This window comes from Mobula hypostoma, chromosome 7, assembly GCF_963921235.1.
Source record: "Mobula hypostoma chromosome 7, sMobHyp1.1, whole genome shotgun sequence".
NCBI classification, from domain to species: Eukaryota; Metazoa; Chordata; class Chondrichthyes; order Myliobatiformes; family Myliobatidae; genus Mobula; species Mobula hypostoma.
This window is the reverse complement of record NC_086103.1, coordinates 129,552,376-129,566,786: the sequence shown is the minus strand read 5'-3', so window position 1 is coordinate 129,566,786 and position 14,411 is coordinate 129,552,376. Positions and strand designations below refer to the sequence as shown.

General features: G+C 41.1%; 1 protein-coding gene across 2 annotated transcripts in view; it reads right to left on the bottom strand.

Moving 5' to 3' along the window:
- The window catches only part of LOC134349013 (neuronal PAS domain-containing protein 2-like), a 114,624-nt gene extending 100,912 nt beyond the window's left edge, over nucleotides 1–13,712 (bottom strand). Inside the window, exon 1 of one of the 2 annotated variants that reach the window (XM_063052853.1) lies at nucleotides 13,276–13,712. In XM_063052853.1, the coding sequence (XP_062908923.1) occupies nucleotides 13,276–13,433 (158 nt within the window). In that variant the 5' untranslated portion in view covers nucleotides 13,434–13,712. The remainder of the gene's footprint in view (nucleotides 1–13,275) is intronic. The other variant, XM_063052854.1, reaches the window with a different exon arrangement.
- Nucleotides 13,713–14,411: the final 699 nt, after the last annotated feature.

The following is a 14,411-nucleotide window of genomic DNA, read 5'->3' as shown; positions in this document are numbered from 1 at the left end:
GACAAAGGAGAAAGAGTGGATGTTGTTTACTTGGATTTTCAGAAGGCCTTTGACAAGGTGCCATACGTGATGCTGCTTAACAAGATAAGAGCCCATGGTATGAAAGGAAAGGTACTAGCACAGATAGAAGAAAAGAGCAGAAATAAAGGGGACCTTTTTTGGTTGACTGTCAGTAAATAATAGTTGGTATTGGGACCGCTTCTCTTTAAGCCAATGCCAAATGCCAATGATTTGGATGATGGAATTGACGGCTTTGTGGCCACGTTTGCAGACGATACAAATACAAAGATACTGTAGGTGGAGAAGCAGGTAGTGTTGAGGAAGCAGGGTGTCTGCAAAAGCACTTAGACAGATTGGGAGAATGGGCAAATAAATGGCAGATGGAATATAGTATAGGGAAGTGTATGGTGATACATTTTGGTAGAAACAGTAAAGAAGTATACTTTTTTCTAATTGGGGATAAACTTCAAAAATCAGAGGTGCAAAGGCACTTGGGAGTCCTCTTGTAGGATTCCCTAAAGGTCAACTTGCATGTTAGTTGGTGGTAAGGAAGGCAAACCCATGTTAACATTCATTTTGGGAGGACTGGAATATGAGATTATGAATGTGATGCTGAGGTTTTATAGGACATTGGTCAGATCATACTTGTGAGCAGTTTTGGGCCCAATAGCTAAGAAAAGATGTGCTGGCATTGAGAGAGTCCAGAGGAGTTCACGAGAATAATTCTGGGAATGAAAGGGTTAATGAATGAGGAGTGTTTGATTTCTCTGGGCCTGAACTCACTGGAGTTTAGGGGATCTCATTGAAACCTATCAAAATATTGTAATGCCTAGACAGAGTGGACATGGAGAAGATGTTTCCTATAGTGGGCAAGTCCAAGATCAGAGGGCCCAGACTCTGAATAGAAGGACATCCACTTAGATCAGAGATGAGGAGAGATTTTTTTAGGCAGAGGGTGGTGAATCTGTGGAACCTGTGTCATGGACAGCTGTGGAGGGCAAGTAATTGAATATATTTAAAGCAGAAGTTGATAAGTTCTTGATTACTTAGGGTGTCAAAGATTACAGGGAGAAGGCATGAGAATGGGGTTCAGAGGGATAATAAATCAGCCATTATGGAATAACAGAGCAAACTCAATGTGCCGAGTGGCCTAATTCTGCTCTTATGTCTTATAGTCTTAATCCAGTCTAAAATCTTCCATAGACAGTTCCTCATTTCCGTTTTTTAAAACTGCAATTGAGTAAATGGAAAAGGCTCGGCTGCTCTTAACACAATGACAGCCACTATACACAACTGCGTAGCTGTAGTGTTCCAACTAAGTTCAGTTTTGGACCTCTTGGTTTGATTGGTACAGATATTAAATATATTACCAAACTATAAATAATGTGCATGGGCTAACTAAGCTTTAAATAAACTTGCATGTTACACTGATCACTTTGGTTGACCTTACAGTCACATTTCTCTGTTAATTTGCTGGGGACATTAAAACTCACATCAATGAATCTGATTTTATTTGCTTATGAAATGAGGGTACTGACTAAGCTAATGTTTAATACCTAATCTTAACTCTGCTTTGGAAGGTGATATGTGCTATCTCCATTGATCACTGCGGTCCTTCTGATCAAGATACGCACACTGTTTTGTTCATCAAAGTGCTTCTGAACCACAATTTCATAATAGATGATCAGGGGTAGGGTTAAACTCAGGAAGTACGTGCCACAGAATGGAACTTGCAGATCATGGCACTCAGATGTGCTTGTTGCCTTTGCTCTTCCAGCTAGCAAAGGCTGTGGTTAGAGATACTATGAAGGAAGTGGGTACAGAGGTCAAATAAATATTCAGAATGGTGTATGAGGATTTGATTTAATATGCTAGCTTGTTCCATTGGAGAAGCTGCAGTCATCCAGGCAACATTTATCATTCTCTTGACTAATACAGGTAGTAAGTCTCGGCAATTAAGAACTGATTCACTCAGCATAACTACCAAGCCTCTGACTAGCTGTGGTTGCCACAGTATTAATACTGTGACTTATACATTTATAATGCTCTATGCATGCAAATAATTGCAATACATATGTAATACTGTATTACACCTAACAGAAAATATTTTATATTAACTATTGGGGATAACCTCCTACTCCCACTTGGATGTTCATAGCAAAAGATTCAGTGATTGTAATGCCACTGAATGTGAAGGGAAGTTGGTTAGATTTTCTCTTAGGTAAAATAAATACTACAGTGGCTGAACATCTGAAGTAAATACAGAAAATAAGCAGGATCTGTAAACAAAGAAACAGAATTAATATTTCAGATTGAAGAGATTTCATTTGCAGTAATCCTCTCTTTCAAACATGGCCATTGCCTAGTTTTTATATAACACGAAACAGTAGGCAGGCATATAAATTTCAGATCTGGCTGCATTCAGATACAGACTCCTTCTCTAACTGAGGAATTGCAAATGGAATGAACATTATGCAGTTATCTTCAAAGATCCTCACCTCGGACCTAAAGAATTTAAAGATACTTTGGTCCAGGAAACTAGTATGCAAACTTCTTGCCACAAATTTTCTGGCCCAAGTTACATGATTTACATTAACCACAACCTCCTTCCTTTGAGCTGGACATGACTCTAATCATTGGAATGTTTTCCTGTTGCTTCACAATGTCTTCAATTTACTACGGTTCCTTAATGTCATCGTTATTCAAATGACAATTTGAAATTAAGGGCAATTATTCTTAGCTCACCCTTGAAATTCAGCTCTTTTGCCCAACTTTGGAACCAGATTATAATGAATTCTAAGCCTATATGGTTTTGGTGGTGCCAAAACTATAATCAATGGAAGAGTCACTGAGAAATTCCATCAAAATTGATAGTATGGTCGATGATCTGATTAAAAGCAGCAATTGGCCATGTTGGATTGCTCCTGAATTTTATTGTCACCATGTTCTGGGCAATTGTCCACTTAGTCAGTTAAATTTGAAGAGAAAGGCTCAATTAATTCTCAAGCATGCACCTCCACACCTCCATATATGTTGCTAGGAACGTAGCCTTTGCTCCATCCAGAGCAATTGGCTGTTCCCTGTTGCCAGTTGAAGGCAACCTCTGTGACACTGAGAACCTCAGAAAAGGATAAGATGGATCATCTTTGTGTTTGAAAACTCTTCATTCTCATGCATTGCATTCGCATGCTGGGGTCTAATATCATTGACGGTGAGCATGATCTTGGACCCTCCTCCTCTTGTTCACCACCATTCCCACCAGCGATGATTGGAAGTGGAAGAACTACAGATTTGTTAGCTGACATCCATGAGGTCCAGTGCCGCAGTTTCACCAGGACTGTTCTTCATGTTTAGAAAGGCCTACTGCCATTCCTGGCATGCATCCCTTTGAATCAGAATTGGCTACTGTCTCAATGGTAAGAAGTGGATAAAAATCTGCCATTTCACAAGGGTACAAATTGTTGCATACTGTACACATCTCCTCTACCTTACGGCCAAAATGCCAAATGTTATTTGGGTTCTAGAGTTATTCTGAGTCAATCCCAATTAAGACTTCAGTATACGAAGAGTGAGCCTTTTTCTCAACGACTACGCAGTACTTGCTCTTACCAATACTCTTTTGAAGAGATCCATCTGCGACTGACAGTGTGTGGGTGGGGGGGGGGGGGTGTTTGGAAATACTGTATAAAGCAGTTTTTCCTGGTAGCCACCCAAAATTCAATTCAACTTCCCATTCCCAATAAGACATGTCTGTCTGTGGCCTCTTACTGCCACGATGGGGCCACACTCAGGTTGGAGGAGCAACACCTCACATTCCATATGGGCAGCTTCCAACCTGATGCCAAACACATTGACTTCTCTAACTTCGGGTAATTTCTCACCTTCCCTTTCTTCCATGGTCCACTGTCCTCTCCTGTTAGGATGGCACAGTGGCACAAGGGTTAATGTAATGCTTTACAGCGCCAAAGATCAGAGATCAGGTTTCAATTCCCGCCACTGTCTGTAAGGTGTTTGTACTTTCTCCAGGTGCTCCACTTTCCTCCCACATCCCAAAAGTGTATGGGCTAGGTTTGGTAAATTGTCGGCATGCTATATCAGTGCTGGAAACTTGGCAATACTTGCCCTCAACATATATACAGACTGTGTTGGTTGTTGACGCAAACATCTCATTTCACTGTTATGTTTCATTGTACATGTGACAAATGAAGCTAACCTCCCTTTAATCCTTCCTTTTCAGCCCTTTACTTCTTCCATCTATCACCTCCCAGCTTGTTACTTTTTACCCCTCTACCGCACCCACCCACCTCCCCCCTCACCTGGTCTCACCTATCATCTGCCAGCTTGTACTCCTTCCCCTCCTCCTAACTTCTTATTCTGGCTACTCACCCCTTTCCTTTCTGGTCCTGATGAAGTGTCTCAGCCAGAAATATCAACTGTTTATTCGTTTCCATTGATGTTACAAGTCTTGCTGAATTTCTCCAGCACTTCTTGTGTGTTGCTAATTATTAAAATGTTATTTATTGTGTTTAAACTATATAAAATTCACTATAATAATCAGCTGAACTGGTTTACAAAATATTTTATAGAAAATAGAATATTAACAAAACTAATACAATTCAGGGTTTCTGTCAACACAGTTCGTAAAGCTTTCTCCTGTTTAAACATAACTCCTTGGTGTATGCTAATTTTTGATATATTTCTCTTGCCAATTTTTTTCTCTTCCCTTTAGTTCCTTTGTGAAGTTAACTCAATACTGCTGTATAATTCCACGAGAACTGGCTGTTTTCCAATGCTACTATTTCCGTATCAGTGTTGGGAAGATACTAACACCGGAGGCATCAAAGTCGATCCCAATCCATTTCTCACCTAACTTACACACATATCTTAATCATTGTGTAAGGCTCTGGACCCTGGTAAGGCACGGAATCCAGAATAAGTCATTCTGTTCATGTGCCAAAGCAAATGCATCACTACATTTATTAGGCAACTAAGCCCTCAATTCCCTAAAAGTTTATAATACAGACACATTATTATTCAGAAATTTTCTTACAGAAAACACTGCAAAGATGTGCATTGTCCTTTGAAACTGAAAGTAATATATTTTTAAATAAATATGAAATTAATATGCTGCCATGATGTGATGTAATATTTTATTACATGAAGTGCACTTTAGGACATAAATAATATGAGCAGGTCAACTGCCTGTCAAGTTTGCTCCATCATTTGTCAAGATCAAGGCCAATCTTCTGCGATTTCCAGCACACACAATTCCTTTAATGCCTAGAAATCTATTGATCTTGGTTTCGAATGAATGCTCTGAACTCTCACATCCTTCCATAAAAGAGAATTTAATGTTTCACCACCCTCTGGAGGAAGAAACTTCTCCTGACCTCAGTCCTAAATAGTTTATACCTTCCCTGCCCCTAGACCCCTCAACCAAGAGAAACAGCCTCCCTTCATCCAGCCTGCAAAGCCATTTACAAATGTGAATTTCAGTAAATCTCATATTCTTCTAAACTCTAAAGAATACAAATCCAGTCTGCTCAGTCTCTCCTCATACAGCAAACCCATAACTCCTGAAATCAGTCTAATAAATCTTTACTGAACTACCCCTATGGCGAGTACATCTTTTCTTAAGGAATGGAGATCAAAACCACATTTTAGGTCCAGCCTCAATGAAGGCCCTATACAAATGCATCATACTTCATTAATCCTGCAATCAAACCTTCTCATAACAAAAGCCATCCTAATCACTTGCTGCACCTGTATGTTGGTTTTCAGTAGTATGTTTCTAAGCACATCCAGGTCTCTTTGAATATCAGCAACATCCTATCTCTCAGCAATGAGCAAATCCTGTTTCCCTGTTGTGAGCTCTAAAGTGGATAGCCTTTTCCTGATTTGAAATGAGTGGAGAAAGGGATTGCTCTGTGGCATGGACTGAACTGGTCTCCTTCTATGTTGTAAAGAAATATGGGAAAATGATTCTTTGCTGGACCTAGTGGCCACATTTTGCAGCAACTCTCAAAATGACAATAACACTGCAAGAGAAAATATCGCCTTCAAATTCCAAACAAGCGAAAATCTACAGATGCTGGAAATCCAAGCAACACGGGTCTGAAACATCGACTATACTCTTTTCCATAGGTGCTGACTAGCCTGCTGAGTTCCTCCAGCATTTTATGTGTGTAGCCCTCGAATTCCTTGCTTTAGGATCCTCCCAAGCCACTGTGAGAGACATTTCTGGGATCTCAGAGTAGGTAATACTGCCAGCTAATTACATCAACTTTGCTTGCAAGTTTGGGATAGGCAACCTTCCGCAGGCGCAGGAAGTCATCACCTCTTTAATTTGGCAATCAAAGCTCCTCAAAACCCAGGAATGTTCACTGATTGTAAAAACTTATAACATATACCTGCTTTCTAACAAGAAGATGTTCCTTCAGGTTTGCACAAGGATATCATTAAACAGCCACATTGACTTTGTCCTGTGACAGTCCAACCTTTCATCTCTCCATATCTTTTATCAAACTTCCCAACTGGAACGGCAGAGACTAGGAATGCTCCCTTTAAAAATTGGCTGCCGTCATCCATAAGGAAACCAAATAGGCCAGAGTGCACTGTACCCAAACCAAAGACATCTGACAAAGTTAAGTCTTACTGCACAAGCCAGCCTCATTAAGATGCACTCCAGTTACCTTAACGATTCTGGAAGCACTTGTCAGGATCCACTGAATGGCATTGGTGTGGAGTTTATTTACATACTGATGTACAGTGTGGACAGGTCCTCCCGGCCCTTCGAGCCTTGCCAACCAGCAACCCCCAATTTAACCCTAGCCTAATCATGTGGCAATTTACAATGACCAATTAACTGATCAACCGGTATGTCTGCTACGCTCCGTAGTAAGAGTTGAACCTATAGGGACACTTATAGGGAAGTACCTCTTCAAATGAGAAAAATAAAGATCAAGAAGATGTTGCAAGCAAAGCAAAAGGAGCAACGCAAATTGAATCCTAGAATGCAGCTACTATTGTAAGGTTCACTGATAATCCATCAGTCCCGACATTTGATATATGGGTGCTAAGTCCTTCTTTCACTCACCACCTTCCATTAAGAGATAAAGGAGCATTTCTTGTCCAATCCTTACTTCTTAGCACTAGACTAGAACACCTCAATCCATGTTAAAATGGCCACTTGCACTTATTAGCCAATACCATGCAAGACCAGAACAGAATGTCAACCAGTAATCCCACGATCTTAAGAGAGTTGAAACTTAACTCCTTAATGTTGCAGAAAATGCAATGTAGATATAAACAAGTGAAATCTTAACTTCCTTATTATGAAGTTCCTTTCTGGTGAACCCATGTGACAACAGCAGAAGTGAAAGCAAGCTGCTCAAATTTCTGCTCTTGGCTAATAGCTTCCATAGAGTCATTGAGGTTGCAGCATTAAAGGGGAGAGGGATGGACAACAATTGAGAAATGGAAGTAAGTTTATTACACATCCCACTTGCATACACCAATTCCACCCCCCCAACACACACACATACACACCAAAAACCAATAACCCTGTAAACATCAAAAATTTTGTGTCTTCTCAGATTGCAATGAGCTACTGAGAGCTTTGCTGCCGATCAGTATTATGCATAATAGCCAAGGCTAAGTATCACGCAACATATTCAAAGTGGCATTTATGGCGTGCAGGTCCTCCAACAGGGGCTGGACAAATTCATATGATTGCCATATTCGATGCTGCACAATGGGGTACAGAATTGGAACTTGAGCCAGTCACACTCAAGAGGATGTCTCTTGTCATTCAGTAGGTGTGCATGCTGCAGTAGGCTGCCTTTTAGTGAGCCAAACGTTCTTTCTTGCTAGTTAAAAGGCATTCTGTTCATAATGGCCATGAAGTCTTAATAATAATTTATTTTTTATTATTATTATTATTTCGTATTTGCACAGATTGACTTTTTTTGCACATTGGTTGTCAGCCTTTGTGTGCTGTTGTTTTTTCATTTATTGTATTGTATTTTTTGTTCTACTGTGGATACCTCAAAGAAAATGAATCTCAGGGTTGTATATGGTGACATATACGTACTTTGATAATAAATTTACTTTGAAGTTTTGAACACAGAATCTGCATCTAGATAAGCAGTACCTTCCAGCACAAACTTCCTTTCACCATCAGCTTTTGCTGACTGTTATATGTGTTACCAGGTCAAAAAAAAACTCTCTTTCCTACCAGATGTAAATATATCAGTTAAAAAAAATACTTTCACCCTTGAAAGTAGGGAAGAATCCCCTGACATTCTCTCTCAAAAGTAAATGGCATCTTCCAAAGAGATATCATCTTTAATGACTTTCTGTATGCGGAATGAAAAGGTTGATGACCCTATGGAGTTTCAGGACACGTTTTAGAAAAGTCAAGGTAGGAATGTTTAAAACTGTCATCATACAAATGATAAATTTTCATATCTCCTTATTACACATGAGGCTATTCAGCCCACAAGTCTATACCAGCTCTCAGTGCACACTGATTGGTCCCATATCTTTATACCTCATCTTTTCCTTCAATTCCACACATTCCATTCTTTCTCACAGATTTTTCTGCTAAATCAGCAAACACATTGATGTTGTTTCCTGCACTCATACAGAACTCAGTAATCTGATTAATTTTATTCTTAATATTTTACGCTGCTCTGACCTTCAGATGAAGCACTGCTGATTCTTTCCTTTCCTTTCCTGAGTTCTCAAGAAGGCTAAATATCATGCAGCCACCTCAAGGACAAGCTAGTGACAAACATACATCACACAGATACAAATGCCAACTGCTGTTTCAGTGATACTCCTCCCACCCTCCTCCTGTAAGGACTCCATTCTACTCCCAGTTCCTCCATCCCTGTTGCAATGTCTATAATGCAGAAATATTGTGCACAGATGTTTCTTCCTTAACCATTGACAGCCGTTAACTGCAACTTATTAATTTTCCTTAACTGCTCCCACCTGCTTTCCTCCTAGACAGAGCAAGCTTAAGGTTCCTATGGTCCTCACCTTCCACACAATGAGTCTCCACATTCAATGGACCATCTTTTGCAATAATCACTATCTTCAAAGACGATTACACCAGCAAACACATATACCCCTTCCCTTTCAGCATTTTAAAGGAGCTATTTCCTTTATGGCTCCTTAGCCCTGCCTTCCGGATTCAATAGCGAGTTTACACAATTTCAGTTTACTTGCATTTTTGGTCTACATCGGAACTGCTATATGTCATCGATCTGCATTGTTGATTCAATGCTTTACTCTCTCTGTTTGCACAGAGAAGACACTTCCTACAGCCCTGCATTTCACAGCTTTTGCATTCCTTTGTCTTAATGTTTATGCTCTAACTGCCTTCATCTCATAGCTTCTGGATCATTTTTCACTCTCTACCTGCTCTAATTAACCCATCAACTGAATGACTTCTACAACTTATTGCTAAGGATATGGCGTTACCCTATCAGAGCTATCCTCTTCCCCAGCTACTCTTCAACTTTACAAAAACTTGATTTCTCTCTTTCCCGGTTCTGACAAATGTTCTTCATCCTGAACCATTAACTCTCTACTAAATCTCAGCTCACTAGGAAACACATTATATAGAACATAGAACATCGGAATCTACAGCCCACGATGTTGTGCCAACCATGTATCCTACGCTAGAAGCTGCCGAGAATTTCCCTACCGCATAAGCTCCATGCACCTATCTAAGAGTCTCTTAAAAGATACTATTGTATCCGTCTCTACCTCCATTGCCAGCAGTGTATTCCAAGTACCCACCACTCTCTGTGTGAAAAACTTACCTCTGACATCCCCTCTGTACCTACTTCCAAGCACCTTAAAACTATGCCCCCTCGTGTTAGCCATTTCAGCCGTGGGAAAAAGCTTCTGACTATCCACACAATCAATACCCGTTATCATCTTATACACCTCTATCAGGTCACCTCTCATCCTCCATCACTCCAAGGAGAAAAGGCCAAGCTCACTCAACCTATTCTCATTACAGACATGTAATGTAATTAATTCTGCAGCTAAACAGAGAGTCTGAAAATATATCATAGAAATTTTGGATATCATCCTTGCCATCAGAGCTATCACACTTCCTGTTGAATAGATTCATGGAAAATTGGCAGGATCACAAACACCAGAGATTCTCTAAAGACACTGAAAATCTTGATTTACACACATTAAATTCTGGATAAATTCAGCAGGTCACGCAGCATCTATGGAGGGAAATGAACGTTTCGGTGGAGACCCTTCATCAGGACTGGAAAGGAAGGGGAAAGATGCCAGAGTAAAATGGTGGGGGGAGGGGAAGGAGTACAAGCTGGCAGGTGTTAGATGAAACCAGGTGTAGGGATAGGTAGGTGGGCAGTGGAGGGAGAATGAAGTAAGAAGCTGGAATGTGACAGAAGGTGGCAAAGCTGAAGGGTTGAAGAAGAAGAATTTAGGAGCCAAGAGGTAATATTACAGCTATATAGGACCCTGGTCAGATTCCACTTGGAGTACTGTGCTCAGTTCTGGTTGCCTCACTGCAGGAAGGATGTGAAAACCATTGAAAGGGTGCAGAGGAGATTTACAAGGATGTTGCCTGGTTTGGGGAGCATGCCTTATGAGAATAGGTTGAGTGAACTCGGCCTTTTCTTCTTGGAGGGACGGAGAATGAGAGGTGAGCTGATAGAGGTGTATAAGATGATGACAGGCAGTGATCATGTGGATAGTCGGAGGCTTTTTTCCGAGGGCTGAAATGGTTGCCATAAGAGGACACAGGTTTAAGGTGCTGGGGAGTAGGTACAGAGGAGATGTCAGGGGTAAGTTTTTTACTCAGAGAGTGGTGAGTGCGTGGAATGGGTTGCCGGCAATGTTGGTGGAGGAAGATACGACAGGGTCTTTTAAGAGAGTTTTGGATAGAGGAGCTTAGAAAAATAGAGTGCTAATGGTAAGCCTAGTAATTTCTAAGGTAGGGACATGTTTGGCACAACTTTGTGGGCCGAAGGGCCTGTATTGTGCTGTAGGTTTTCTATGTTTCTATGTTTTTCTAAGAAGGAATCTGGTAGCAAAGGACAGTGAACCATGAAAGAAAGGGAAGAAAGAGGGGCATCAAAAGGAGATGAGGAGAAGAGAAGGATGAGAGGGGAACCAGAATGGAGAATAGTAAAAAACAGGGTGAGAGAGGGGAGAAAATATCACTGAATATTTCAGGAGTATGCTCTTGGACTCAGTGCCACAAGCAAGTTAAGAATCTAATTAGATCAGGAAAGAAAAATTAGAATTTGTTAATGCTGTGGTAAGCAGACTATGGCAAATTCAATGCGTGAAATTCTGCATCCTCACCTACTTGTGACCACACATCCTCCCAGCCAATGGGCTGCGATGTTAAATTCAGAAACGTTTGTGAGTTTGTATGCTTGCCGACAAGATTAAAGTTTGTGCCTTTTTTTAAATGTCCAAACAACTTTTGAGATGTGGAATGGTCTATAGGGGTTGAATGAGAATAAGCAGGTGATGAAAATAAATATTTGCCAAATTGGGAAAGGAAATCAAGAAACATCCAATGCACACTAACCTATTTTACTAATACAGTACTTAATCAAATGCATCAATAGATTAGTAATGGCAGAACCACTGTTTCATTCCATGTAGTTTTGCCCGGGATACAACATAACAAGTGCTGTAAAAACAAATATCTATTAAAAAACAGATTTTGATCAGCATCCCAGATGATGAATCTATTTTCATATTCACAGAGGAAATGAAAATCAGGCTGTATTTACAATATCGGCTACCAGCTGATACTCAAGAAGCAGAGACCAATCAGCTTCTTCCAGTATCTCCATACAAACTTTGGCCAAATTCCGTTAACAAAAATCATTCAGTAAGCTAGAAAATACATTTTAATAAACTAGAAAATACATGTTAAATGGTCTGTTCTCTCCACAATTGTGTATGAATGCCACCTGACTCTCTGGGTTGTTATGTGATTTTATCCATAAAAGATATTGGAACAACATTTCACATGTCAATCACTAAATTGTGGATCATATTTGCACATTTCCCCCCCCTTTCTGCTCAGAAATCAACTGATAACGCAGTGCTGACCTAACTGAAATTAACTAACCTAAAGTAATCAAACAATTCAGCTGGGATATTCCGTATATGGTGAGTAAAAATACCTCTACCAACCAGTCACTTAGACATATTTGTGTGCCTAAGGGCCGGTTCTCACGGTTTCTGCAATCTCTTATTAATGAACAGGATCAACTGTACTGATGGGGGCGGGAGGATAACTTTCAAAGTTGGACAACGGGTGGAGGTATTTTTAAATGGATAGAATAATGTAACAGAATAATAAAATTAAAGTAAGGAAGGATTACAGTGATATACCGATATGGCCACTTCTGCATAGGTATATGGGACTGCAGTTTGTTTTAAAATGATGTTGTTATACATTCATTTTATAGAAGCAAGCTTATAAAAACAGGCGTAAATTTCAAAAGTCAAATGCTGCTGTCAACACAAGGTACGTACTCGAGTAATGATAATGCATTAAATACAAATTTCAGAAATAAAACCATTCACTTTTGCGTGCCGTTAAAATAATTGGAAATATAACATACTTGTCGGTGGTTTGGTTTAGAAATAACGTGAGCTAAGTTGTGCTCATTAGATCAGGACATTTAGCGTTTAGCATTCATGGACGTTCAGCCAATTATGAATTATGCGTTGACGAAGTTGTCAAATAGGATTAAACAAGTAATTTTCTCATCCCCAACGTTTAAACATTTGAAATAATCGTACTGCTAGATCACACGAATGCAGCAGATTTTCACTCCATTGATATCCGGCATCACATTAAGCCGCGACACACATAAAAGTTGCTGGTGAACACAGCAGGTCAGGCAGCATCTCTAGGAAGAGGTACAGTCGACGTTTCAGGCCGAGACCCTTCGTCAGGAAGGGTTCTGAGTCCTGACGAAGGGTCTCGGCCTGAAACGTCGACTGTACCTCTTCCTGGAGATGCTGCCTGGCCTGCTGCGTTCACCAGCAACTTTTATGTGTGTTGCTTGAATTTCCAGCATCTGCAGAATTCCTGTTGTTTACATTAAGCCGCGAGTTCTTTTAAAGCCTTTCTATCCAGGCGGCTGATTCTAAAGTTGTTTATCTCTCGGACATTTGCGGAGCAGAAGCCGGCAGTGCGACAGAGGGCGTTCGGGGTGGTTGAGGGAGTGAGTGACTGAGGGTTACCTCCTGCCGTTGCTCACACCCGCCGTGGGTCTCCACCGGGTCCGCTCGCTGCTGCTGTCAGGTGAAGCGATCGGCACTCGGTCACCGGGCACCTTCGGGCTGCCCTGGCTCAGCACCAACCCCGCTCTCCTATCCGGTTTCTTCTCGTTGAATCTCATGTTGTAAACGCATCTCAATGCACAAAACTAAACCTGGGCAGCGAAAACTGTGGGGTCTGCAGACTTCCCAATCAATACAGACACTACTAAACTGCAGTAGCGCTTTTAAAAGGAAACTGATTATATAATCAATGCAGTTCTGTCACTCCTCTTGTCAAGTGATCGAGAAAAACTGACTCTTAACAAAAAGGACAAATAAACAGTAAATAGGTCAGGAGACTTCCCCTTTTGAATTCCACATCAATCGGATTGTAATTTACTTGTGTCCTGTCGGTGAAAGGAAACCTCTATAACTGGAAGAGGAGGAAATGATCCACTGACCTAAATATTTTTCCAAACATCTGTGACCTTTTTTCTGGCTCCTGTGGGAGGAGACAGGCGCGGGTCCAAGGAACGGAGCCAAGAGAAGTCTGCGGCAGGGGGGTGAGGTTCCTGCGGCGGGGATTAGGGGATAGGCGCCACGCCGGGAACGCCGAGCGGATCGGCTCTCGCACGGACAATATCCGACTCACCGTGGAGGATAATTACTTCGCGAGCAAGGGATAGCGGCGGGGGCTCATTGAGAGATTCGTGTGGCGCGGTGATGGAAGTGTTGGCAGGCAAGGGGTGCACCCTGCTCTTGGTTCACTCCGAGCTGACAGCACATTGACGCTGGCTACACGATTAAGTGCGGGTTTTTTTTTCCTCTTTGGAAAGTAGGTCAATAACTTAGATGTTCAGTATTCTTTCGTCATTGTGCTGAAATTAGACACTCGTTATGTAAGATGTTACGACGTTTCGAAATGCGGCCTGAAGTGTCTGGGATCGTGAAGTGTCCGTGCGTGTTCGCTGTACCTGCAGCGAAAGCGGTTTCGGAGTGAACGTGGAGCAGTTGGGTGCATTTACACTGAGAGGCTTATAAAAGTCAACAGCCTAGAATGGACGGCGCCAAAAAAGACGTCATTGTGCAGTAGAAAGTCGCGTTAACGTGGCATTAAA